Source organism: Chenopodium quinoa, unplaced genomic scaffold, assembly GCF_001683475.1.
Source record: "Chenopodium quinoa cultivar QQ74 unplaced genomic scaffold, ASM168347v1, whole genome shotgun sequence".
Lineage (NCBI taxonomy): Eukaryota > Viridiplantae > Streptophyta > Magnoliopsida > Caryophyllales > Amaranthaceae > Chenopodium > Chenopodium quinoa.
In genome coordinates, this window is record NW_018743292.1 from 8,480,357 (window position 1) to 8,505,743 (window position 25,387).

The 25,387-nt window shown below is 30.9% G+C and overlaps 2 protein-coding genes and 1 pseudogene across 2 annotated transcripts; all 3 read right to left on the bottom strand.

Moving 5' to 3' along the window:
• Positions 1 to 206: 206 nt before the first annotated feature.
• LOC110735906 (desiccation-related protein PCC13-62-like) lies at positions 207 to 1,931 on the bottom strand. Its single transcript, XM_021916083.1, has 3 exons — positions 1,389 to 1,931; positions 907 to 1,132; positions 207 to 581 (listed from the first exon to the last, which is right to left on the bottom strand). Exons 1-3 carry the CDS (start codon positions 1,733 to 1,735, stop codon positions 207 to 209), a joined length of 948 nt encoding a protein of 315 aa, XP_021771775.1. The 5' UTR covers positions 1,736 to 1,931.
• A 9,153-nt stretch (positions 1,932 to 11,084) lies between these two features.
• On the bottom strand, positions 11,085 to 13,319 carry LOC110736050 (annotated as a pseudogene).
• A 1,549-nt stretch (positions 13,320 to 14,868) lies between these two features.
• On the bottom strand, positions 14,869 to 17,469 carry LOC110736863 (desiccation-related protein PCC13-62-like). The gene is made up of 3 exons (XM_021917195.1): positions 16,972 to 17,469; positions 16,172 to 16,397; positions 14,869 to 15,312 (listed from the first exon to the last, which is right to left on the bottom strand). The coding sequence occupies exons 1-3, from the start codon at positions 17,409 to 17,411 to the stop codon at positions 14,932 to 14,934; spliced, it is 1,047 nt and encodes a 348-aa protein (XP_021772887.1). The 5' UTR covers positions 17,412 to 17,469; the 3' UTR covers positions 14,869 to 14,931.
• Positions 17,470 to 25,387: the final 7,918 nt, after the last annotated feature.

Here is a 25,387-nt window from a genome sequence, read left to right on the forward strand (position 1 = left end):
GAAAATGCATTGTTTCTGTTGCTACTTTCAAATGTCACAAATGTAATAAAGCAAAGAAGTAATTAACAGGAAATAGATGATTCTTCCATTATAATTTTATTTATAAACATGATTACAATTCAGAGTACCTTATACAGGTACATTGTATTTTTAAACCATATCACACGAGTCTAAAAGATAATTAATTAAATAATATACGCTAGAGGTTATATATTAAGAAACGACTTAGCAATATGACCATTACCCCCCTTAGGGTAAAACCCACCAGGAGTGTGCTCATCACCGGTTACATACAAAGCCCTAAGTATTTCAGCAGGCGTTCGAGCATAAGAAATCGAGTCGGCATTAGCCGATAAGATGTTTGCTGTAGACTTGCCCTCAGCCCCAAGCTTCTCTGGGACTACGACGCCTTCGTCTTTAAAGCCATTCCTGCCTAAGTCGTTCCTTAGAGTTGAAATGCGATCGGTGAATTCTGCCACGGTAAAATTATATGGGTGTACTATGTCACCTTGTCTCTCGTATAGGTACGTCCTAATCACCGCGTCTTGTCCACTTTCAACCCCCAAAAGCCCTGCTAGAAGCTGCATAACAATTAAGGAATACTTTGAATCAAAGAAAACATTAAGGGTTTAATTCAAAGATACGAAGTGTATTGTTTTTGCAAGTGTAAGTTGTTCATACAGATATAAGTTCCAATATTTATTCACTTATTATTAGAATAGTAACATTTTATAGAATTTCTTAAACATCTCAAATAATATAAATGTCAATTTGACGTGCTAAACGTGTAATAACCGAGTAATTTGGCAACAAGTAAAATCAACAATTGTGGTAATTCAATGTAATGAAGGAAAAAACATAATAATCATACGTAATTAATCAAGCAAATTAAGGCAATTATCTTACCCTTCGAGTAACATAACCTTTTATTTGTGCGTTAGCACCAACATAACCATTAAGTCCCAAATAAGGAATAATGTAAGAAGCCAATACGTAGCTGACACTATCTCTGTATGGATCAAATGGAGGCTCAAGATCACTGTCAAATGCTTTATTTACAATTTTTGCAAAAATTTCCGGACTTAAATCTATCAATGGCCTTGGGAGTCCTCCAACTGTCTTTTTTATGATCCTAACAATAAGACAATTAAAATAATGTTAAAATAATATATAATACATTATAATAAATTAGGTTAGTAGTGTACTCGTTCGATGCACGAATGATAATTTATCTGTTAATTGGTTAGTTAGAATCTTTACATATATGGTTATACTTGTAATGACTCTTTTATGAGACAATGCGTGAATTAAAATATTAAGATTAAACTTGCTATTATACGACATGCATGAGAAATGACTTGTAAGTATGAAGGGTATAATTGACAAACCGTAAGTGTCCAACTTCTTCATAAGCAAATTCTTTGACAAAACTTTGAGTGAAGTTGTCAAGATTAGCCTTTTGAGCCCCGGTCGGAGGTGGACCACCAAGGGTTAGCTCAGGGGCAACCTTGTCAAGGCCAAACCCTAGCGCACCCCACAAGAAGAAATCAGCTTCCAAATGCTCTATATTTTGAGCAAATTGTAACACCTTAACATCAATATCGTAAACAGGTTTATCAGTATTTGAATCGTAGTGATCCAATTCAATACTCGGGTATACCGATCTAATAGACCCTAGGAAAATAAGGATCACCAAAAATGATAATGAAGAAGATTTGGATAGGAGAATGCTCATTTTAGCAAGATGATATATAAAACTTTATGCTAGTTTGTTTAGGAGGGGTTTTCAGATGTTTTTGTTTATGTGGAGTATGATTTGTGAAATTCAAGTTACTTGTATATATACTATGAGGGGCATTTAATTACTAACCTTGATTAGTACGTCTTTTTTTTAGAAGATAATATCATGGTTATATCTTGATATGATCGATTTATCAAATCATGTGCATATAATACCTTTGACTAGCTGCATCTTTATGAACTTTTACAATATATAGGTACATATATCCTCCATGATTATGTACATATATCTCTATATCAAAAACGTAATCTCCTTTCCTAACGTATAGCTTATTTGTGCTATATTACTATGTCATGTAATTATCCTATAAAATTGACACTATTCATTTTCCCTCCCATATGGGTTAGTTAATATCTAAAACTTCTATTTTCATTATTGTGAAAATACAAATTAATATCCTATATTAACAAAACTTGTTTATATCAGGGTATAAATGTCTTTTCCACAAACTATCCAAAATGTCGTCGTTGTTTGAAGCCATGCATGCATGCATTGAGTTTTCATCTGATTCTTTTCTAATCAAGGAGTTTTTCACAAGGCAAATATTAACAAAGGTCCATCTAAGCAAGAGGTTATCTATAACTTGCTATTTCCTTTACATCTATAACTTATCCTTTTCTAGCTACTTTCAGAGCTCAAGTAATAAATTGGCATCACCGCCTGAGTGATCCTTCGATCTCTAAGTATAATCTTTAAGATTATTATATATTTTGGGATACAAGATAAGCTTGATGTCACTAGGCCTGTCTTTTACTTATAATGCTTGTCAATGTAATAAAAGTCATAAACTCTCATGCTAATCTTGATGTACTTTACATTGATTAATACACATCTCATGCATGCAACTCTTGATATAGTTTCCATAAATCTTTTTTACCATTGATGGAGTGTCCTTTATCAAATCATATATGCATATATTAATATCTTTGACTAGTTAGGTAATTATCCTCCCCTTGGTTTAAAAAAAAAAAAAAAAAAAAAAGTAATTATCCTCCCATTTTATGTTCTATGTACATAATGTCATACTTACGTACTAGAACAAAACAATATCACTTATTTTAACGATTTTTTTTTTTTTTTTTTTTTTTTATTGTGGTGGAATTTTCAGTAAAAACTTAGCCAAGCATAGCCAATGTGTAAGAATTTAGGTATTCTAAGCGGAATTTTATGAATCTCATTCATACGCACCTAAAATAGGATCACATACACAACACACAAAAATCACATAATTATACCTTTGAAGCGTAATTTCCACGAAGCAATTGATTGACAATTAGGGAAAGAATGGAGTCCCAAGCATTGCTCCTCTAATTAGTCCACGGGATTCGAACGATCCGTCCACCAACGCTATATTGGTCGGATGAAGGAGGAAAGACCACGATCACCACCGTTACGGACAACCGGCCACCACCACAAACCACCACCACCATGTACACATCACCGGCGCACAAGTAGAGGGATGGACGAGAGTGAGAGAGAGTTTGAGAGGGGTTGGCTTATGTTTGCTAATTAGGGTTTGATCTAATGATCACTAAATCTTGTATGTCAACCCTAGGAACCTAGTCTATTTATAATCCTAATATAATTAGACTAGGAAGCAAAGCCCAAAACCCCTTATGACTCCTCATATGGCCGACCACCTAGAGGGATGAGGCCCAACATGGGCCTCTTCCTCTTATGCTCAATCTAGCCCCTTTGTGTGACCTTATAGGATCCGTTCAATTGAGCTTTGAACTATTTTACTTGCCCAAAGGTCGTAAGTACCTCTAGATATGATAAAATGATGATCCAAAAGAACGAACTTAATCATCTCCATAATTTGATCCATTATATATTTAGTAATTGCAATTGACGAAGACATAAAACCTTCAATCTCCCACTTGTCTGAGGCAAGCTAAGTGTGCAATATTCAAATTCCTTAAGTCAATATGTGTCAATTTGATGATATAATTGAATCACATGTCGAAATCATAATAATTTACAAATCATTTCTTGAAATCTGAGTTAGAATTGCAAAACAAATAATGATTACTATGTAATCCATTTGAGCACGACCATGCATTTTTCTCAATTCTCTCTCTTCAAGAGGCCATGACACTTTTCCTAATTAAATAGGTAGACTCAATTCAATCTTGTGGCAACCAAAGCTTCCATTCAACTTTTGAAGTAACTAGGTAACACTCTTTATAGTCCCCTTTTACGGAATAATGTTTTGATGTCCCACATTTAAATCAATCATTGAATGAAATTAGTGTTCCACTCATGTCAAAGGAATCCACTAATATATCCGGAAGTTCTATACTTGAACTTCAAAGTAGGTCAATAGTTCGATCATATATCATTCATACATATCCATATGATTAACCGAGCATCTCTATGCCCCTATAGCCGATGAAATTACGCTATCCAATCAATCTTACATGCCAGTCCATTCATTGAAACCATTTACGTCCAATTTAATGATTTTGAACTAGGAACTTAAATAATTTATGAATTTAGTTCGCCTATGGAGTTTCATTCACCAAATCACGTATTTGATGATCCCATCAATTCATAATTATTTTGGACATTTTATAAACATAGGGAAATATAACTGATGATTTTGGAATTGTGACTCCCTAGCACACAATCAAAACCATCCACCATCATGTTCATTTCAAATGAGCCTTTTGTGTCTTTAGGTCATTGAAATAGTTTAATAATACAATTCATGAGACATTCTCATTAACATGAATTTTGCAACTTCTATATATTATAATAATATTAATATCCATTCATTAAGAATCTTCCTTCATCCTTCCCACAAGGAATTTAGGAATTTCTAAATTGTATTCCAATGTTACATTGGATTTCGATTGATATTTATCACCACATGTTTTAAAATATGTGAATCAAATAGACGAGTATAGTCCATGACACACATGATGCATCCAAATTCACGAGGAGCATCATTCAAACCCTTAATTTTATCAATCTTTCTCAAAGCCTTGAATCTTGTTAAGGAACGTGCCATGTTTTATGGGATTGAAACTCCTTTCAATATAATGTTGTACCTCATAAGAATCTTATCAATATAAAAAGTTTATCAACTAAGCTCAAACATTCTTCGAGACCTATTTCTATAGATCTTGATTCCCATATATATGTACTCATCATCCTCTTCAAGGTTTTTTATACAAAATGCATTATCCATACTTGACCCTTCAAGCATGGAATAAATGCTCGTTGTAAGAAATATGTCATCTACATACTAGATCAAGAAGACTATATAGCTCCCACTAAACATCTTGTATACACAAGACCTTCATTTATGAGGATATCAACTGATTTGATTAACCCATTAAATTGAAGATTCTAACTCCATGATGCTAACTTCAGTCCATGGATGGACCTTTTATGCATCCTTAGGATTATTAGATTTTCAAAAACCATTCTGATTGTATGACATACAAATCTTCTTTCATGAACAATTTCAAAAAAGCGTTTCTGAAATCCATCTACCAAATTTCATTAGATAGAGATCACTAGAAATATCTTTAATAGATTTTGGCAACATGACTAATGTAAAGGTTTCATTATAGTCATACTATGAATTAGTTGAATCCCTTAACAATAAGTCTTTGCTTTGGTCAGAAAACATTTTCCTTCCTTGTCTGTTTTTGCTTATTATGGGTCTTACCCAATTAGGCAAGTTGATCAAGTGACACACACTTGTTTTCAGACATAAAATCTATTTCAGATTATCCTGGTTTTAAATCACTTGAAGTTATGAGTCGTCAAATCATCCTTGTCACTTGCATAATCATTATGTTTCAAAATCAATATTTTTAGACCTATTAATTAGTCAATATGAAATCATATTTCTTTGGCTAAGTTTAGATATGCAAGTCATCATTGTGGGTTTTTATGCAACAATTGAAACTTATACAACAACTTTATTTAATTTTCTATGAGAAACGACAATGGAGGGTGTGCACTTGGAATTGCTACCTTCGACACATGATTATTATTCTCACTACACTTAATAAGACCCACGTTGTCATTTATAACATGAGGTGAATCATCCTCATATTGTTGCTTTTATTCGATTACTTCTCGAACTTCTTCGAGATTCTCAAACTAACTTTTCTCGAACGCCTTCGAGGCTCTCGAACTCTTTCGAGATTCATACTCCCACTTGCCTTTTGAAGAGGCACATTGGCATGAGGTGAACCAATCATGGTTTGTTTGTTGCTTTTCTCGAACTTTTTCGAGATTTATACTACTCTCATTGACCTTTTGGAAATGACATCTTTCCAGAAGGGCACCTACTTGAGCAACAAACATTTTGTGCTAAGTATGATTTGTGTAGTAGTACCCCGTGCTCTATATAGGAATCGAATGTATATTAAACGATTTAATACAACTTTTATTCCTTGTTTTGTAGAAAGAATTTATAAGAACTTTTCTTATCCATATCATATATGAAGTCTTTGCTGCATCTTGATTTAACTTATGTAGTATCAAGGTCTTGACTCAAATTCTCATTATTACGATCATATCGCAATACTTCGAATATATTACCAAGTAAATGTCTTGATTCAAACTTTCACCATTACAATTATATTGTAATGCATTTATTATATTGTCTAGTTGACATCTCAATGTTCATCATGGATTTCTCCTTTTTGGCACACCGTTCAATTGCGGTGTTCTAGAAGGAGTTAATTGTGAAAGAATTCCACATACAATCCCTTAGATGATTATTGAATTCCTGGCTTAAATACTCACCACCACAATCAGATCGTAGTACTTTAACTGTTTTGCCAAGTTTTATTCTGAACTTCATACTGGACCTTTTGAACTTTTCAAAATATTCACACTTATACTTCAACTAAACACAGGTGATCATATCACAAATGAAGTTTCATTATCCGTTTCTAGCCTTTGAACCTTAGGTTTTCTTACATCAATATGTATTCGATCTTGAGTTCACATCATCATTTCTCTAAAGGATGACTTTGTCAATTTTCAAACTTAGAATGATGTTTACATACATCAATAGATTCATAATCTAATGATATTGAAAGTCCATCCCTTTAGATCTTCCGTATGCAATGTTCATTTCCACATATATATATATATATATATATAGTTTATCTATATCTACCATATAGAATTTTTAACCCATTTAGCAATTCAAAACACACTGTGATTCAATAAAGCATTGAATAACATTTACTCCATGCTTAGTCATTATTGAATAACAATTCAAAACACACTGTGTTTTTGAATCTTCAATGCTTAGTCATTACCAACATTGATTGGTGTTCTATAATGACAAGAATAAATAACATATATTTAATTCTTGCTAAATTACAAGGTAAGGTGAGAATGTAAGCTTCTACTTGTAAAGTTGCAAATTTTGCTTCTAGACTTGTAGATTCTACTTGTGACGTAGCAACATTTGCTTCTAAACTTAACTTGTAGATTTATTTCACCCTTAGCTATACTTCTTCCTTTAGTTCAACTAAATTCTCAATAAGAGAACTAAAATGACATCGCATGTCCAAGACGTAATAATATACTATATAAGTATAATATACTTCTTAAACTGGAACATTTCCATACTTTTACCTTCCAACTGTATGAGATAGTTTCTAATAAATTGGAATTGGTCCATTTAATTGGAAACATTTGCTGTTCATAACAACTTTTAGCATATAAGTAGTTTTAGGTTTTAGAAGTAGCAACTAATTTGCATTTCTTAGCATATAGCTCCTTAATGTCGTCCTCATATATTCTTAAACCTTTCCCTTTTGAGCCACTTAGAACGTTTCTCTTAGGTTCAAAATAATATTTTGCTTAACTTTTTTAAGCACTTTTCATGATTTTTCTAAGTCTATTCAATCATTATTCATATTAGAGTTTAATCAACTATTTAATACCATATGAAATGGATGAAGAATAATGTCGTTTTATCAACTTTTGATCATAGGTACCTCCAATCACTTTCTTATATTCAATCACATTGAAGATAAGGGATTTTATTGGGTTTCCATACTTGTCTTTTAGAGGATTTGTACCTCCCATCTCATTATACCCTTTGAAATACTTTTAAAATGAAGATGGTGTTGGCGATTTACTCAAACATTTTGAGTTGAAGGAAAAACAACTTTAGACATGTGACATAGGTATCTAAAACTTGTCTTTTTATAACCATCTTAGCAAAATTAGGATATAGGTTTGCGGATTATCTTTTTAACTTTTGAGAATATTTCTCAACTCTATTTCAATCGAGGAGATAATAAATAATTATAAAACTAGAATATATATTACTTACTCAATAAACGCAAAATTCAACTATGTTTATCTTTAAAGCACCTAAATTAAAACTATAGGCAAGTTTAACACTTTATTCAAAATAATTGTCCCATTTGAATTAAGTGATTCCAAGATCCTTTATTCGTGTAATAGTTGACCGGTTAGCCCTACCATCAACCATTACATTTTCAAGGTAAGTAAACTCTTTACTAATTGCAACTCTTGGTTGAATAATTAATCATCTCATGCTTAATTATTACCCTTTGCTTAAAGATTTTAAACTCTTTAGGTAATCTTGTTGAGCATAACCAATTAAAATTGTAAAACTTTATTTACTCCAAGTTACCTAAGATATAAAAATGACACTCAGCTTTGGCATGACCTATCATTAATTATCAAAGAGTTGTTGGGTTTTTAATTGGAAAAGCAATATCAATATTACCGGGACCTAGATTTATTATGTTGTGATTAGTATAGTGAACTCTAGCGCATGCATCATCAGCAACATAAATAAAACCTAGCATGCATAATCTACTAATGCATAAAATAAAGCATGACATAGTATGGCCCCTTAATCCTAATAAACTAATCTTAAAAAACTCCCACTTGAACCTTCATGGATCTCCATCCACCTTGCTCCTTTGGGCCTTCACTTCATGGGTTCATTAGACTAAACTATTTAAATAACTAATTTATTTACTTTAAATTAAAGATTACAAAAATACTTAACGGTACGCAGACCGTATTTAGATTACAAAAATACATCACTATGCGCTGATCGTATTTAGTATCTATGGGCCATACTAGTCTAATTATAGCATAATAATATCATATATTATAAAAATGTCACATAATGAAATCACTCAACATGCTTGATTGCCTAAACTAAAATATCGAATATTCTTAATTAAGGCAACGCAATTCCTAAAATATCTCATATTTTTAATTCGTAATTAGATAATATCGTATATTATTCAGTACAATATATAAAATATCATATATTTTAAATTTGGTATGAGATAGAATCAAATCTTATTTTAATATGTAAAGATAAATCATATTTATTTTTCATGATTATCCTAACTAATTTAGGAGATTCTATCCTAATTACTAGCCAATCAAATAATTTTAAAATCAATTATATCCTATCCGAAATTAACAACTTTAATTATGGATGATTACCAAAATAACAACCTTTTGAAATTTGATTTTATCCCAAAATAAAATCTAATTTTATTTTGAAAATGATTAAAATAACTTTTTTTTTAAAAAAAAATATACCACACCACCGCCAGCCACCTTGGTTGGCCAGCCAAAGTTGGCCAGGTGGCTGGGCGCTTTCCAGCACCCACTATCGCAAGGCAGTAGCGGACAACAGCAGTAGAAGCCACGGCAGCAACCTGTAACGCTTACACAGCTGTTGCCCAGCCACCTCGAACCGACTGCCCTCCCTCCCTCTTGGACACTACACCGGTCGGCAGCCACCGTGGCTGCACCACCCAGCCGTGGCTACCAGCCACTTTTTTTTTTTTTTTTTTTTTAATTTAATTAAAACAACTTTTGAAAAATTAAATAATTAAAATCAGTCCAAGAATTAAAATTAAATACCAATTCAATTTTAAAATTAGGGTTCATCATAAAATCAATTCCAATTTAATTCTAACTTTTAACATTAAATTGTTGATCATACATAAAACATTTTTAATCATAATTCAACCTAATTAAAATTATAAAACATGAATCAAATCGAATTTGATCAAAACACAAGCACAAAATCAAAATTTAGGGCTAGGGTTTTCGAAAAATTTGAAAATTAGCAATAGGGTTCGAAATTTTCGAACATATTAGGGCAAAAATTTTGTCCTCTCTAGGCTATTTTGAGCAACATTTAATCACATTTAATCAATTCTAAACGTTAAATCACATTTAAAATAATAATTGACCCATAATTAAATTAATTCTCCCTCTTAATTGATTATAAAATTATGAATACGGACTTCAAAATAATCGTATTATTATGATCAAACGTGTTCATGCAAGAGGCTAACTGATACCACTATAAGGATTTAGGTACTCTCAGCGGAATTTCATGAATCTCATTCATACGCACCTAAAATGGGATCACATGCACAACACACAAGAATCACATAATTATGCCTTTGAAGCGTGATTTCCACGTAACAATTGATTGACAATTAGGGAGAGAATAGAGCCCCAAGCGTTGCTCCTCTACATAGTCCACGGGATTCGAACGATCCGTCCACCAACACTATATTGGTCGGATGAAGAAGGAAAGACCACGATCACCACCGTTACGGACAACCGGCCACCACCACAAACCACCACCACCATGTACACATCACCGGCGCACAAGTAGAGGGATGGACGAGAGTGAGAGAGAGTTTGAGAGGGGTTGGATTATGTTTGCTAATTAGGGTTTGATCTAATGATCACTAAATCTTGTATGTCAACCCTAGGAACCTAGTCTATTTATAATCCTATTATAATTAGACTAGGAAGCAAAGACCAAAACCCCTTATGACTCCTCATATGGCCGACCACCTAGAGGGATGAGGCCCAACATGGGCCTCTTCCTCTTATGCTCAATCTAGCCCCTTTGTGTGACCTTATAGGATCCGTTCAATTGAGCTTTGAACTATTTTACTTGCCCAAAGGTCGTAAGTACCTCTAGATATGATAAAATGATGATCCAAAAGAACGAACTTAATTATCTCCATAATTTGATCCATTATATATTTAGTAATTGCAATTGACGAAGACATAAAACCTTCACAATGACACAACATAAACAATAACGTGTTGTGCCTGGCCTACCCGACCGTATCCATGTTGTGCTATGTGTTTTCATGTCACCTTGGGATCAATGCCGTCTTTACTTGTATTAACAAGAAAGCATTAATGGAAATACTATGGCCACATATATAGAAGATAATAAAGACTAATGGAATAATTACGTGTAGGCATGTTTAACTAAGTTTTTGTATGCAAAATCAACGAAATTAAATTGATGGGAATTGAAGTCAACATTGTTATGAAGCTAGCTTAGTGTACTGTCTTGATTTAATTTGGTCAGTGGTTATGAGATGAGCATGGATTTGATTTTAAATTTTTTGTGGAATTGCATGATCAATTGAATTATTAAGAGAATTGTAAAATTCCCCCCGAAAATGTTCGATCATTTAAATACATAATTATTACGGAGTAATGTTAATTATTACGAGTAATTATGTAAAACGTAGGAAATAAAAAGAAAAAAAAAACTTTTACGTGGAGCATATACTCCATTTGTACTACTCCATATAATAATTTTATTCATCAACTTCATTATTCAATTCAGAGTATCTTATACAAGTACACCGTAAATATATGTTATTTTTTAAAACGTATTGCACGAGCTAAAAAGATAGTTATTACCACGTACTTTGTATATCTTTGCGATTAGATCTTACAAATACGACCTAGCAATTTGACCATTACCCCCCTTGGGGTAAAACCCACCAGGAATACGCTCATCGCCAGTATCATACAAAATCCTAAGTATTTCTTCAGGGGATCGAGCATAGGAAATTGAGTCAGCGTTCGCCGATAAGATGTTTGTGGAAGAGCTGCCCTGAGCTCCAACCTCCGGTAGGACTATGACGCCTTCGTCTTTGACGCCGCACTTGCCTAGGTTGTTCCTTAGAGTTGAGATGCGATTTGTAAATTCTGCCACGGTAAAATTATATGGTTGTACTCTGTTCCTTTGTCTCTCGTATAGGTACGTCCTAACCACAGCATCTTGTCCACTTTCAACTCCCAAAAGTCCTGCTAGGAGCTGCTTAACAATTAATTTTAATCAAAGAAACCATTAAGAGTTGAATTCAAAGATAATGTCTTCACAAGTCTAACATGTTCAAAATAAGATTAAGTTAAAAAAAATATATGGCTTAATAAGTATAAACAAAAATACAAAAATACAAAAAAAAAAAAAAAAAAAAAAAAAGCAAAAACTTTTGTATACACCCCCTTTACAAAAGTATTAGTGTATATCGAATGGTTTTTGTGTAGGCTTTATTTTCAGCCAATTTAAAATAACTTTTCACCTTACATTGGGTAATTTTAAACCCAATATTATTTTAATATGTAAATGGACAATATTTTATAAAAGTAATGTAATTACGTTTTAATGAAGGAAAAAACAAAATAATCATACGCAAATAAGCAAAATAAAGAAAACAATTCCTCAAAAAAAAAAAAAAAAAAAAAAAAAAAAAAAAAAAAAAAAAAACAATTATCTTACCCTTCGGGAAGAATAACCTTTGATCTGTGAGTTAGCACCAACATAACCATTAAGTCCCAAGTAAGGAATAATGTATGAAGCCAACATGTAGCTGAGATTATCTCTGTATGGATCAAATGGAGGCTCGAGATCTCTTTCAAATGCCTTATTTACGATTTTTGCAAAATTTTCTGGACTTAAATCCATCAATGGCCTTGGGAGTCCTCCAACTGTCTTTTTTATGATCCTAATAATAATACAAGATAATGTTAGATGTTAAAGCATTAATCCATTTAAAATATTACAATTTAGGTCAATACTCGTGTGATATGATGCGCAAATATATGATAAGTAATTAGCTAATTGGTTAATTCGAATCCTTTACAGATATGGTTATACTTGTAATAGCTATTTGAGACGTACAATACGTGAATTAAATATGATAACTTGCTATTATAAGACATGAGAAATGACTTGTGATTAGTATGAAGGGTGCAATTTGAAAACCTCAAGTGTCCAATTTCTTCATAAGCAAATTCTTTGATAATATTTTCAGTTAAGTTGTTAAGGTTAGCCTTTCGGACCCCGATTGGAGGTCGGACCACCAAGGGTTAGCTCAGGGGCAACCTCGTCAAGGCCAAACCCTAGTGCACCCCACAAGAAGAAATCAGCTTCCAAATGCTCAATATTTTGTGCAAATTGCAACAAATTAATATCAATATTGTAAACCGGAAGCACTCCAGGTGGATTTGGTGATCGACAATTCGGATCATTACTATCATAAACCGGTTTTAAAAAGCTTAGAACATCATTTGGATCGTAGGGATTTAAATCAATACTCGGGTATACTAATCTAATCGACCCTAGGAAAATTAGGATCACTAATAACATTTGTGAGAATGATAATGAAGGTAATTTGGACACAATAATGCTCATTTTAGCACGATGAATTGAAAGATTTTGTGTTTGTTTTAGAAGGGACTTTGAGATGTTTCTGTCTGTAAAATTCAAGTAGCTTGTATATATACTAGTCTTGTATCTACCAAATAAATGGGTCCTAAGAGGGTCATTTTACTAACATTCCTGGTAAATATACGTAATAGTATCCAACTTTATTCTAAAGATTAAGCAACCTTTATCAGTACTCTGTACAATTGTTTTGTGGAAGATAATACGATCAAGATTACATCTTGATAGTTGATAGGATCGATTTATTCAATCATGTGCATTGTGCATTTACTATCTTTGACAAGTTTATTTATGTACGTACTTTGGGCCTCAAGGTGATTTTGTTGTTATGCTTCTTTCGTTCCTCTAATATTGCACAATGTTGAGTTTACAATGCTTCCTAAAACACAACTTTAGTCATTAATATTTTTAATTCTCGATATATATATAAAAGTTATGAAAAGTTGATGTATAAATGCATAAATCGACATGAATTTAACAAGATCCTCCTTAAAGTATAAATCACAATGAAAGTAATATTCAATTCAAACATGACATTATTTATTTTCAGATCTGGGGATATATGAATATGATATGATAGTACGGGTTAGAAGAATTTTTAATTCACTACAAGAAAATTGATTTTTGGCAATAAGTTTACGCAACAAAGAAAAAATTTGAGCTAGCTAACTAAGCTAGGTCCGTCCCATGGCCCAAACCCATGTGCCACCAAGCTAACTCATGCATACGTACTTGAACCAAAATTTACCTTTTTAACGTGGTTTTTTTTTTTTTTTTTTTTTTGTGCGTGTTTTGCCGGAATTTTCAATAAATTAAAAAATGTAGCCCAAGCATTGCTCACGTACTGCGCAAAATTCACAATAACTTGTTGTGCATGCCCCGTATCCATGTTGACCAATGCCATCTTTACTTTAATGCTGGAAATACGTACTACAGCCACAGAGAAGATGATAAATATTTATGGAATGGTGTAATTATGTCGTGTAGGAAAGTTAAACAAAATAATTGTATGCAAAATCAACTATCTAATTCAATGGGACGAAATCAACTTTTTTACGAATTGAAGATAGTGGTTTTGTCTTTGATTTAATTCGTATTTGGCCATTATATTGGTGATGACGACTGTGTTGAGAATTGAGATGATGAGCGTGGATTTGATTTGTGGAATTGCATGATTGACGAATTAAAATTATTGTGACGTTCGTGTTTGAAATTCTAACTAAGGCTATGCATGCATAACCATATCAATAATGTATATTATGATCGACTTTTTGCAAAAATATAGATTAGTTTTGACTACATTTTCTTTTCATACATAAACACTACTTATGTTAATTATAATGTAAAATTTTGTTAGATTAATCAAAATAAATATTTCTAAAGATTAAATTTTTATCATTTCTAAGGTTAAAATTGTGCGCTGATAATGCGAAAATCATATTATTATTACATGTAATAAGAAATGGATGGAGAATATAGTATGACGCAAAGGAAGACTTACTAGTTACTACTAGTGTTCATAATGAAGCATATATCTCTAGTGTTTTTACAAACTTATTGAAGAACATAAATAAACTAGCTAGTATTGGTCTTTAAGATACATTCTAGCAATTTCACCATTAGCTCCCTTAGGGTAAAACCCACCAGGGTGGTGCTCATTGCCAGTTTCGTACAAGACTCTAAGTATTTCAGCAGGTGTTCGCGCATAGGAAAGCGAGTCTTGGTTCGCTGATAGCACATTGGTGCTAGTCCGACCCTCAGCCCCAAGCTCGGGTGGGACAACGACACCTTCGTCTTTGATGCCACACATGCCCAATTTGTTCCTTAGAATTGAAATACGATTTGTGAATTCTGCCACGGTGAAGTTGTATGGGTGCACTAGTTTCATTCGTCTTTCGTATAAGTACATCCTAATTACTGCATCTTGGCCTGCTTCATTTCCGAGTAATCCTGATAAGAGCTGCATAAAAATCAATTCAATATAAAATCAAATTGGAACATACATTGTAGACTCTTATGCTTAAGTTGCCAACTATATATGTACACAAAATTTGTGATAGGTATGGTATAAATTTGGATGGTCTAGATTGGACTTCGGCAAGTCAAATCTAGTCCGATTTATGTTTGGACTTTTTTGTTGAAAATTTAAGCCCAAATCGAATGTAATCCTATCCAATCGGACAATTTGATACAAATAAATTTTAACCCATGGTTTACACACAAGAATTGAATCAAATCCCGATGTTCAGCTTTTAAGTGTTGGTTATTTGACTAAATGGGTTATGTATTTCTATAGCAACTACTATATGATAAGAAAGGTAGGTTCTTATACTAGTCATAGTTAATTTGTCACAATCCACAAATTAAATCAAATTCTAAACACGTTTTTAAATGGCCAAATGATCAGTTGCATAACGTGACTGATAACTATTAATTCTACTGGACTATCGTGCTAAAAGTCTATGAAAAGGGTAGTTACTAGTTAGCCAATTAATCGACATTAGATACTGTACTCAAATTTTAATTAAATTCGGAAAATTAATAATGGAAAGATCAAGTATGATGTACTATTGGAAATTAAATAAGAAAACAACTCAAATAATTATAAAATATTTCCAAAAACGGAGTGAGCTAGTATGATGTACTATTTCCAAAAACGGAGTGAGCAAGCAAAATTAAATAAGAAAACAACTCAAATAATTATAAAATAATTAAGCTAATACTAGCTCACTCCGTTTTTGGAAATATAATATTTGATTTGTGAACAGTGTAAAAAATCGAAGTGGAACAACTAAAAAAACAGACAGCGTGTTTCATACCCTTTTAGTAACATAGCCTTTGATCTGCGGATTAGCACCAACGTAGCCGGTAAGTCCCATGTAAGGAATAATATATGAAGCCAACATGTAGCTAAGACTATCTCTGTATGGATCAAATGGTGGCTTAAGATCACTTTCAAATGCTTGATTTACAACCCTTGCAAAATTTTGTTGACTTAAATCCATTAATGGCCTGGGGATGCCTCCAACTGTCCTTTTTAAGGCCCTAATTATAGAAAATTACCAAAAAAAAAGGGAGGAAATTAATTAACATAATAATTACTTATTAGAAGTTAGTAGGGTTCGTTATATCTATACGTATCTATTAAATAGCGTTAAGTTCCTAATACAAGATATGTGTCACGTGGCAACCTTCACATGTATTAGAAGTATGCCACGTCACCATAATATGCCACATCATCTATTTTACTATAAACATGTTTCAATGGTAATAAAAATGTTTATCACAAGGGTTGAACACAAGACCATTAACAAATGAATTAATGTTCTTGCCAGCTTTTATGTTTTAATTATGCTTCATATTCAATTACAGCACACTAAATGCTTTAATTTGTACAAAACATCAATTTGAAAGCGTTTATTTAGTTTCAATAGTTATTATTGTTTACTTTTTTTAATTTTTTTATTTTTTGTAATTATATAGTTTATGATTTTATGGTTCAAAATATTCAAATAATATTTATTGATATTCAAAGTAAAACAAGGTTCATCCCGAGCCACACACTAGTATATTTTGATTAATGAATAATTAAATAGGACATAAAGCATAATTTGCAAACCTCAAGTGTCCAACTTCCTCAAAGCCAAATTCTGTGATAATACCCTCAGTGAAGTTGTCAAGGTTGGCCTTCCGAACTCCAATGGGAGGCGGACCGCCAAGAGTTAATTGCGGGGCAACCTTGTCAAGGCCGTACCCTAGGGCACCCCACAAGAAAAACTCAGCTTCCAAATGCTCTATATTTTGAGCAAACTGCAATTGCATCATATCAACTTTGTAAATAGGCAACACAAAAGGTGGGATTGGTGGTTGGCAAGTAGGGTTACTCGGGTTGTTACTATCATAAAATGGATCGTAAAGGCCTAGATCATCACCCGAGGTACTGTAAGGGTCCGAATCAACACCCGAGTACACAGAACTGATTGCCCCTAAGAGAGTTATAATTACGATTAACATTTGAAAACATGATAATGAAAAAGATTTGTATAAAAGAAAGTTCATTTCAAAGGAAAGATAAGAAAATTTTGGTTTGCTTTGATTTGTGAGATTTAAGTAAGTACGGAGTAACTCATATATATACAAGACGAATGAGATCATAATAATCATTTACATTATTGTTGTTTAGACAACGATGCTTAGCTTACATTGTTTTTACTAACTAAAACGTTACTTGTGGGATTAATCGACCTTAATTGTGTTTGTATGTATGTGGGATTATGGGACATTATGTTATGGTTATATGATAATGACAGATTGATTGTAGAAGAGTTTTCATGATAAATTGAACGGTTGATTGTTTTAATCAATTTAATAAATTAAGTAATGAATGACTTTAATTACACTTCTACTCTAGGGTTAGTCCAAAGCTAATAGTTATTTCAATCTTAATTAATTAGCAACATTTGATCTTCCCAAAATAATTACTCCCTCCGTTTATATTTGTTAGTCCCATATACTATTTTGGGCGTTTTAAAAAAATCTACCCATATTGAATGTATTCCATTTTTAACTTAGTATTTATTTCCTATTTTATACATATTAAATTCTGATGAAAATTTTACAGTTTTCGTTTGAAATATGACTACCATAATGTTTTAATGATTATATAGTTCATAATTGACATATTTTTTCCAAATAATTAATTATATAACTTTATTAATGGTATTAAATAGTATTATCAACATTTTTTTATTTATCAAATTTTTTGTTTTATTTATGTAAATTTTATTCTTATTTTATAGTTTCTCAAAAAATATTTATTTTATGTTGGATTAAATTTTTTTAATAATTATATCTACATTGTAGATATTATAAGACTAATTGTGGCCCTTTTATAACGTGAAAAATGAATCGATCATATTATATATCATTAAAATAATATAGTAGTCATTTTTCAAACGACCGCTGTAAAATCATCCAATTCTGATTGCTAAAATAAATTGATTATTGATTGATGGCATGCCTCTAAGTAAGGAAATCCCTCCCTTAAATTATGCAATTATGGCTGTTGCTATCCCAAAAAAATCAAAAAATTTAAATAAGCCAAAACTAATTATGAACTATTTTTGTACTTTAATGTTAGATTCTAAATATTCTTCAATTCTTTTCGTATTTTATGTGATTAATTCCATATGGGTCTATCATATCATTCATATGGAAACGGAGGGAGTAGCATTTTTCTATAACTAGTATTGACTCAAGCTCCAAAATTAATACTCACTCTATTTCAAAATAAATGCCCCATTTTGACTGAGCAAATACGCCAATGTAAAATTTTGACCACAGTCTTAATTATCAATAAGTAAAAATTATATATTTAAAAAAATATTTAAAAGCTATACATTGAAATGATTCCAATAAGTAATCAAGACTATTTTTTTTATGTATAAATCAGTAACATTGGTCAGATTATGTGAATAGTTTATGTAAAAAGTCAAAATGAACTTATTTTAAAACGGAAAAGATCGACTACCTCTGGTATGGTGAAACTATGAAGTTAGATAGAGAGGGGAAACATTATTGTTAACATTTACTCTTTAATCAAATATGACCTATGTATACAGATTTAATTTGGAAATAGCGTCACGTTTCGATCTTTTTAAGCACCTATGCTATGACCTATCTATTGCCGATTGTCTAATGACAAGCTAATGAGCTATCGATAGGGTGTGGATATCGCATAAAATTAGATGCTACATAAAGTCATAAATGGAGTGTACTATGAATTAATAATAGAAAATTTAATTTCATGCTATAAGATAAATGTAGTATGAAAACTACTCAACTTTCAAAGAAGGGAAAGGGAATGAAACAGACGAAACAAGATCCTCCATGCACCTAGGATTAGTAATCCGTTATTGATTTCAACTAATTTATTTTGTCGAAATTTTTACATTGGTCACTATAAGAAATAAGCTATTTTGCGACAGCCAAAATTTGTTGCAAAAAATAGCAAAACCTGTCCTTTAATTTGTGACACATATATAAACAAATAAAAATGATAAATATTGATAAATTATCTTACAAAATTATCAACTCATTTTTTGATATTTTGTGTTGAATAAAACAAAGAATTGATGAATAATCGTTTTCCTCTACCATGATCAATTAATGAAATTAAAATTCTGTATTACCATAGTTTTGAAATTAATGAATGTATATACCATGCATCTTACTACAAGCTTAATTATTGACGTTAGCTAACCTAACTTGTTGAAAAATCAATATTAGAACCTAAAGTTAGCACATTAACTTTTGATACATGCTTAATTGTAAAGTCGTATGCCTCACGTAAATACTAATCTAGTGGCAAAACATTTCGTTTAGAGGAATAAGATGTTTTTACTAAATCGTGCTTATTCGAGTATGCGAACAAATTTTGTGGGGGAGACCTCAAAATCTTCCCTAGGTAAATATGTGATATGTAAAAATCTTTGTAATAAAGTATATAAACTAATCTTGAGCTTTAGTCATCAATTTAAACTCTTGATTAAATTGGTTAATTAACATGATATCAAAAGTCAACGTGACACACGGATTTAAATCTTATTCACCCTTCACTTTCAAGTAGAATATTTTGGGCTGGGTATTGGGGGGAGTTTCCATGTTGCATCCAAGTTTAAAAACAAAAGACTCTCATGTGAGGGGGCGCGATAGGGTATATATACTAATCTTGATGACCTTCAACCATTGGTTAAACGTTTTAGTTGAGTTGGTCTTCTTACACTTAGGTATCGTTTGGTTGACAATAAAAAAATGGGAAGTTGAAATTCTTAGGAATTAAAATTCTTTGGTGTTGTTTGGTTGACAAATTCATGGGAAATTGAAATTCCTAGGAAGTTTCACTTTCCCACAAAATGGAGAAAGTTAATTACATAGGGAGATTTAGGTAAGTGGAACTTCTCATGGGAATTTCCACTTCCCTTGCTTAACCAAACACACTTTGGCATTTCCTAGAAATTTCAATTACATGGGAATATAAAATTCCAAGGAATTTGCATTTCCCACATTCTACCAAACAAGCCCTTAGGATTTTAAATCTTATGCTTTTGTGAGTTTGTGAGCCAATGATTTCAAGTTGAGAGATGATTTTAGAAGCTAGATTGCACATTTGTAAAGCCTTGTTCACTTCACCTTAAAAAAATAATATTCAGTAAAATTAATTTTAATTCAATAAAAATAATTTCAATTCAGTAAAAATAAGTTCAGTTCAGCAAAAATAATTTCAGTTCAGTAAAAATAATTTCAGTTTAGTAAAAATCAGTAACTTTAAAGAAGAAATATAATAGAGAATCAGTAAAAATAATTTCAATTTAGCAAAAATAATTTCAGTTCAGTAAGATTAATTTCAATTCAGTAAAAATAATTTTAATTCAGCAAAAATTATTTCATTTCAGTAAAAATAATTTAAGTTCAACAAAAATAAGGTGAAGTGAACAGAGCCTAAGTTACATGCATTTTTTTCCTCAAAAAAAAAAATAGTTACATGCATTTATTTTTTCCAAAATGAAACTTAATAAGAAAAATATAAATTGGGTGGGTCTCAAAACGATAAATACTAAACTAAGTTTACAATAGCTATACTCCGTATAAAAAGACCTAATGGGTCTATAAGTATATTTCACTTCAATACGCCACCACCGATACAGGTATATTTTAGTCAATGTAGGGGAGGAAACAACAAGATGACACACTTCTTCTTTTTCTTTTCATTCCTTTTCCTTCATTCCTTTTTGTTTTTGGTGGCTTTCATTCTCGTTCTACTAATAGCAAACAGAGAAATTATGAACAAACAACCTTTTAGAAATTGCAAAAGGTTTTCTAGAAAATTCAAATCGAGAGGCTTCATAAGAAAGATATCCCATGTATTGGATTCCTTTATCTAAGGGAATCCGATTCCTGCTTCCAACATGAGCCACTATGTCACTACACATAGCCAAAAAGTTCATTTCTATGTCTCATGATCGACTGATTGAATTACAATTAATTGGCGTAAGTTGAATCATATGCTCCGTACCATATATATATGTAGTATGCAATTATGTGTTCGTTTATGCCTTACATACTCATTACCTTTGAGAGGAAGGCCTACTAATGTATTATGTATACATATATTATACTTCCTCGGTTCTAGTAATATTACAACAAGTGGAATTTTACACTATTCATCACGTTTGTTTGATCACATATTATGATTTATACGTTAAGTAAAATATAGTCATGTGGAGTCTTGTTAGATTCGTCACGTAAAATACTTTCACAATATTAACTTTTTATAATTTTTACTCTTATATAATTATAGATATTTAGCATATAAAATGTGCTTTGGAATACGTGATTTTATCCTTATTGCAATATTTGTGGAATAAAGGAAGTATGTATATATACATAATTGTCAGTTTAATTGATTCTCTTACAAAAAATTTGATCTTGTCAGCATGTGAATACATTATTGTGACCAATTTTGTTACAAAATAATCAATATGTGAATTGAAACTAATTATTCCATACTAAAATTATAGAAGAAAAGGAGTAACTAATAACTTACGAAGTATAAGGTTAATGGACTACTCCATCTATTATTAATTGGTTTTAAGATGGAGCCTTGTTAAATTTGTCAAACTCTCCTCCGACGTGCGCTTCTATATGATCCTTTAAAGTTTATCAAAGTCTTACAGAGATTAAAAAGTATCATTTCTTTTGTTTTACTATCTCAATCACTTTCATGCTGGCTAAGACGTTAACCATTTTTCACATATTTAGCTTAGCTTAGGCCCTATTATTGACACTAACTAGTTTCTTCAACTTTTTGATTCATGAATGTGTAACGACAATGATACCACTTTGACTAGAATATTACGAAGTATGACGACTGGGTAATTTAATAGGAGTAGTTACAATGAATTTAAATGTAATTTTGTATAACAAATTATAAGTGTGATACTTTCTCTATCCCATTAATTTCAATATCGATCTATGTACAATTGTACAAAGTTTTATTACTACTCCGTAAGAATAATTTATGGTAGAATTATCCATCCATACATTTTTGTATTGAAAATACAAGTATATGTGATGGTAGTTAGTTTTTTTTTTCTTTTTCTTTTTTTTGTAATGAATTACTCATATTTTAGTTCTTAGTCCATGTACAAAGTGTGATACATAGTGATGTATTGTATTATTACACATATTTACAAAAATAAATAAATAAATAAATAAATAAATAAAAAACAAAAAAAAAAACAGTGTAACCTTGCTAAAATTAAAACCATTTTAAGACAAATAAAAGAGGAAATAGCTTAAATTAGTCTAAGATTTAATGGTTTCTAATTACTACATATTTCGTGTCTTCGTGTATAGATGAAAATGTTTATCAATAGACACATATATTACTTCATACGAAGTATATTTCAAATTAGTTGACAAGTTTAATAACTCATGAATTAAACCGTGTATATATATATATAAGGGGAATTAAACAAAATCAAATATGACTATTTTTTTTATCAATAAATTACAATTTAGTGAAAGTAGAGTCTGTAAATAATATCAATAGTCAAAATATGTCAGTTATTTTAAAAACAAAAAGAGTAAGTCATCATAAAATTGTAATCTGTAGATAGTAATTTCAAAAGTTTTTATATTAAAATCATATTCTATTGTGTTGTAATGTTGTGCACATATCTTCATACATACAAGTATATATAAGGAAAAAAAAGAAAAATTGTCATTTGCAAATCATGGGTATGTCAAAGTAAGTGAATGATGATTATCCAACAGAATAAACCTTATTAGTAAAGGGATGTTTCTAGATTTTGATGAAAATGAAAAAGATGGAAAAAGAGAGGAAGTGGTGGGGAAGAATTGCATTTGTGATCTTCTTTCTTTTTCTGAATCAATTCACAACTTTTAAGGAAGAGGGGTGGATATAGATTAGTATAATTGGCTATTTCCACCTTCTTTCCTAAGAATATCAGATAAAATTTTGCTTCTTTTTACTATGTCATTTTTATTTTATTTTTTATGAATTTGACACTTTGAAATTATTTTTTAAACTTTGTATCTACTCCTTTCGTTTTAGAATAATTGGGACATTGAATTTTTTCACTATTTATATATTAGCTTTGACCATAATTTTTTACTAAAATAATAAAAACATATTTTATCATAAAATATGTTGTTAGATGGGTATTAATATAAAGTTTCATAATATTATTTTAAAAATAATTTTCATTAATATGTAATTAAATAAAAATACAGCTAAACTAGTGCATTGACATGTGTGCAAAGGGAGTATTTCTAATATACTACCTTTATCTCAAAAATTTTGACATAGTCAAAGTTGATACGTATATCAATGTATTAATTTGACCATAAATATACTTCCTCCATTCTAGTAATATTGCAACAACTAGACTATTTACACTATTCATCATGCTTGTTTGACCACATATTATGATTTATACGTAAAGTAGAATATAGTCATGAGGGGTCTTGTTAGATTCGTCTCGTAAAATACTTTCACAATATCAACTTTTTATAATTTTTACTCTTATATAATTATAGATATTTAGCATATAAAACGTGTTTTGGGATGCATAATTTCATCCTTGTTGCAATATTTGTGGAACAGTGAAAGTATATGATTAAATGTTAGTAAAAAATATTGTTATAAATTTGATATTATTAAACCTTATATTAATACCTATTTAATAACATATTTTTCTTGATAAAATTTGATTTTATTACATTACTAAAAAAAACTATGATTAAAGTTGATGGGCAAATTTAAATTAGAAAAATGCTTTAAGGGATAAAGAAAATATATGCTATATATATTTGAGTGGAAAATTTAACGTATTGTTGATATGTAACACGGCTAACGCCTTTTATGTCTAATTTAGGGCTTTATCTTATTTTTGCTGAACTGAAATTATTCTTACTTAATTGAAATTATTTTTGCTAAACTTAAATTATTTTTACTAAAATTGAAATAATTTTAATGAATTGAAATTATTTTTTCTGAACTTTAAATATTGTTACTGAATTGAAATTATTTTTACTAAATTGAAATTATTTTTGTTGAACTGAAATTATTTTTATTTTCTATTATTATTATTATTATTATTATTATTATTATTATTATTATTATTATTTTTTAAGGAAGACTTTCTATTATATTTCTTCTTTAAAGTTACATACTTTTACTGATCTGAACTTATTTTTACTAAATTGAAATTATTTTTACTGAATATTATTATTTTTTAAGATGAATTGAACAAGACCATAGTAATTTAGTATGAGTAGTACCTAATAAGTGCTCGAAAAATGCAGTTCACAATTATACAATTTAAATTTACAAAAAATCAATAGACAATAGGATATGCCATAGTACCCATTACAATTTTATTTTTGTAAAACCATTACCAATTTTTTTTAACTAATTAACCAAGTAAACAATTCCGTTGATAAAATTTATAATCATTGTGGGGGAAAAGACTTAAACAACCTTAAAACTTATCTTTAAACTAGAAAGTTGGATGTGTGCATGACAAATACAAACATTAGACATGATTACAAAGCCAAACATACCTTCACCTACTTTCTACAAAGTTTGGTATGAAGACCAAAATATTATTGGTACCAAAGTCACTGCATTGCACCATGCGTGGACTTCTTTCATTGGATGTAAAGTCTCTGCTTCATATTATTCGCAATACTCGTAATTATTAAAAACGGCTACTACATAACACGTGCAAGTTGTTTCGGGGTTTTCTGATGTCCTGCGGGAGAGTTACAATTCCGAGACTGGAACCGGACGCCTGTACCTGCAAAATAACGGAGACTCCTGAGAGCTCCGCCTCCAACGGTCAAGTTAGTACCTGATTAAGGAGTAACTAATACAGAAATTAAAGTAATAAGGTCTCTCTAGGTGAGAGTATTTAATGTAGGTAATCTGCTTTGCTAGCGAGATCAGC

Excerpts from the sequence above, each read along its gene's own strand:
- LOC110735906 (XM_021916083.1), bottom strand. The coding sequence starts at position 1,735 with ATGAGCATTCTCCTATCCAAATCTTCTTCATTATCATTTTTGGTGATC. Across the intron at positions 1,133-1,388 it reads GAAGAAGTTGGACACTTACG|GATCATAAAAAAGACAGTTG; the intron begins GTTTGTCAATTA and ends TCTTATTGTTAG. Across the intron at positions 582-906 it reads AAGGTTATGTTACTCGAAGG|CTTCTAGCAGGGCTTTTGGG; the intron begins GTAAGATAATTG and ends ATTGTTATGCAG.
- LOC110736863 (XM_021917195.1), bottom strand. The coding sequence starts at position 17,411 with ATGAACTTTCTTTTATACAAATCTTTTTCATTATCATGTTTTCAAATG. Across the intron at positions 16,398-16,971 it reads GAGGAAGTTGGACACTTGAG|GGCCTTAAAAAGGACAGTTG; the intron begins GTTTGCAAATTA and ends TTCTATAATTAG. Across the intron at positions 15,313-16,171 it reads AAGGCTATGTTACTAAAAGG|CTCTTATCAGGATTACTCGG; the intron begins GTATGAAACACG and ends ATTTTTATGCAG.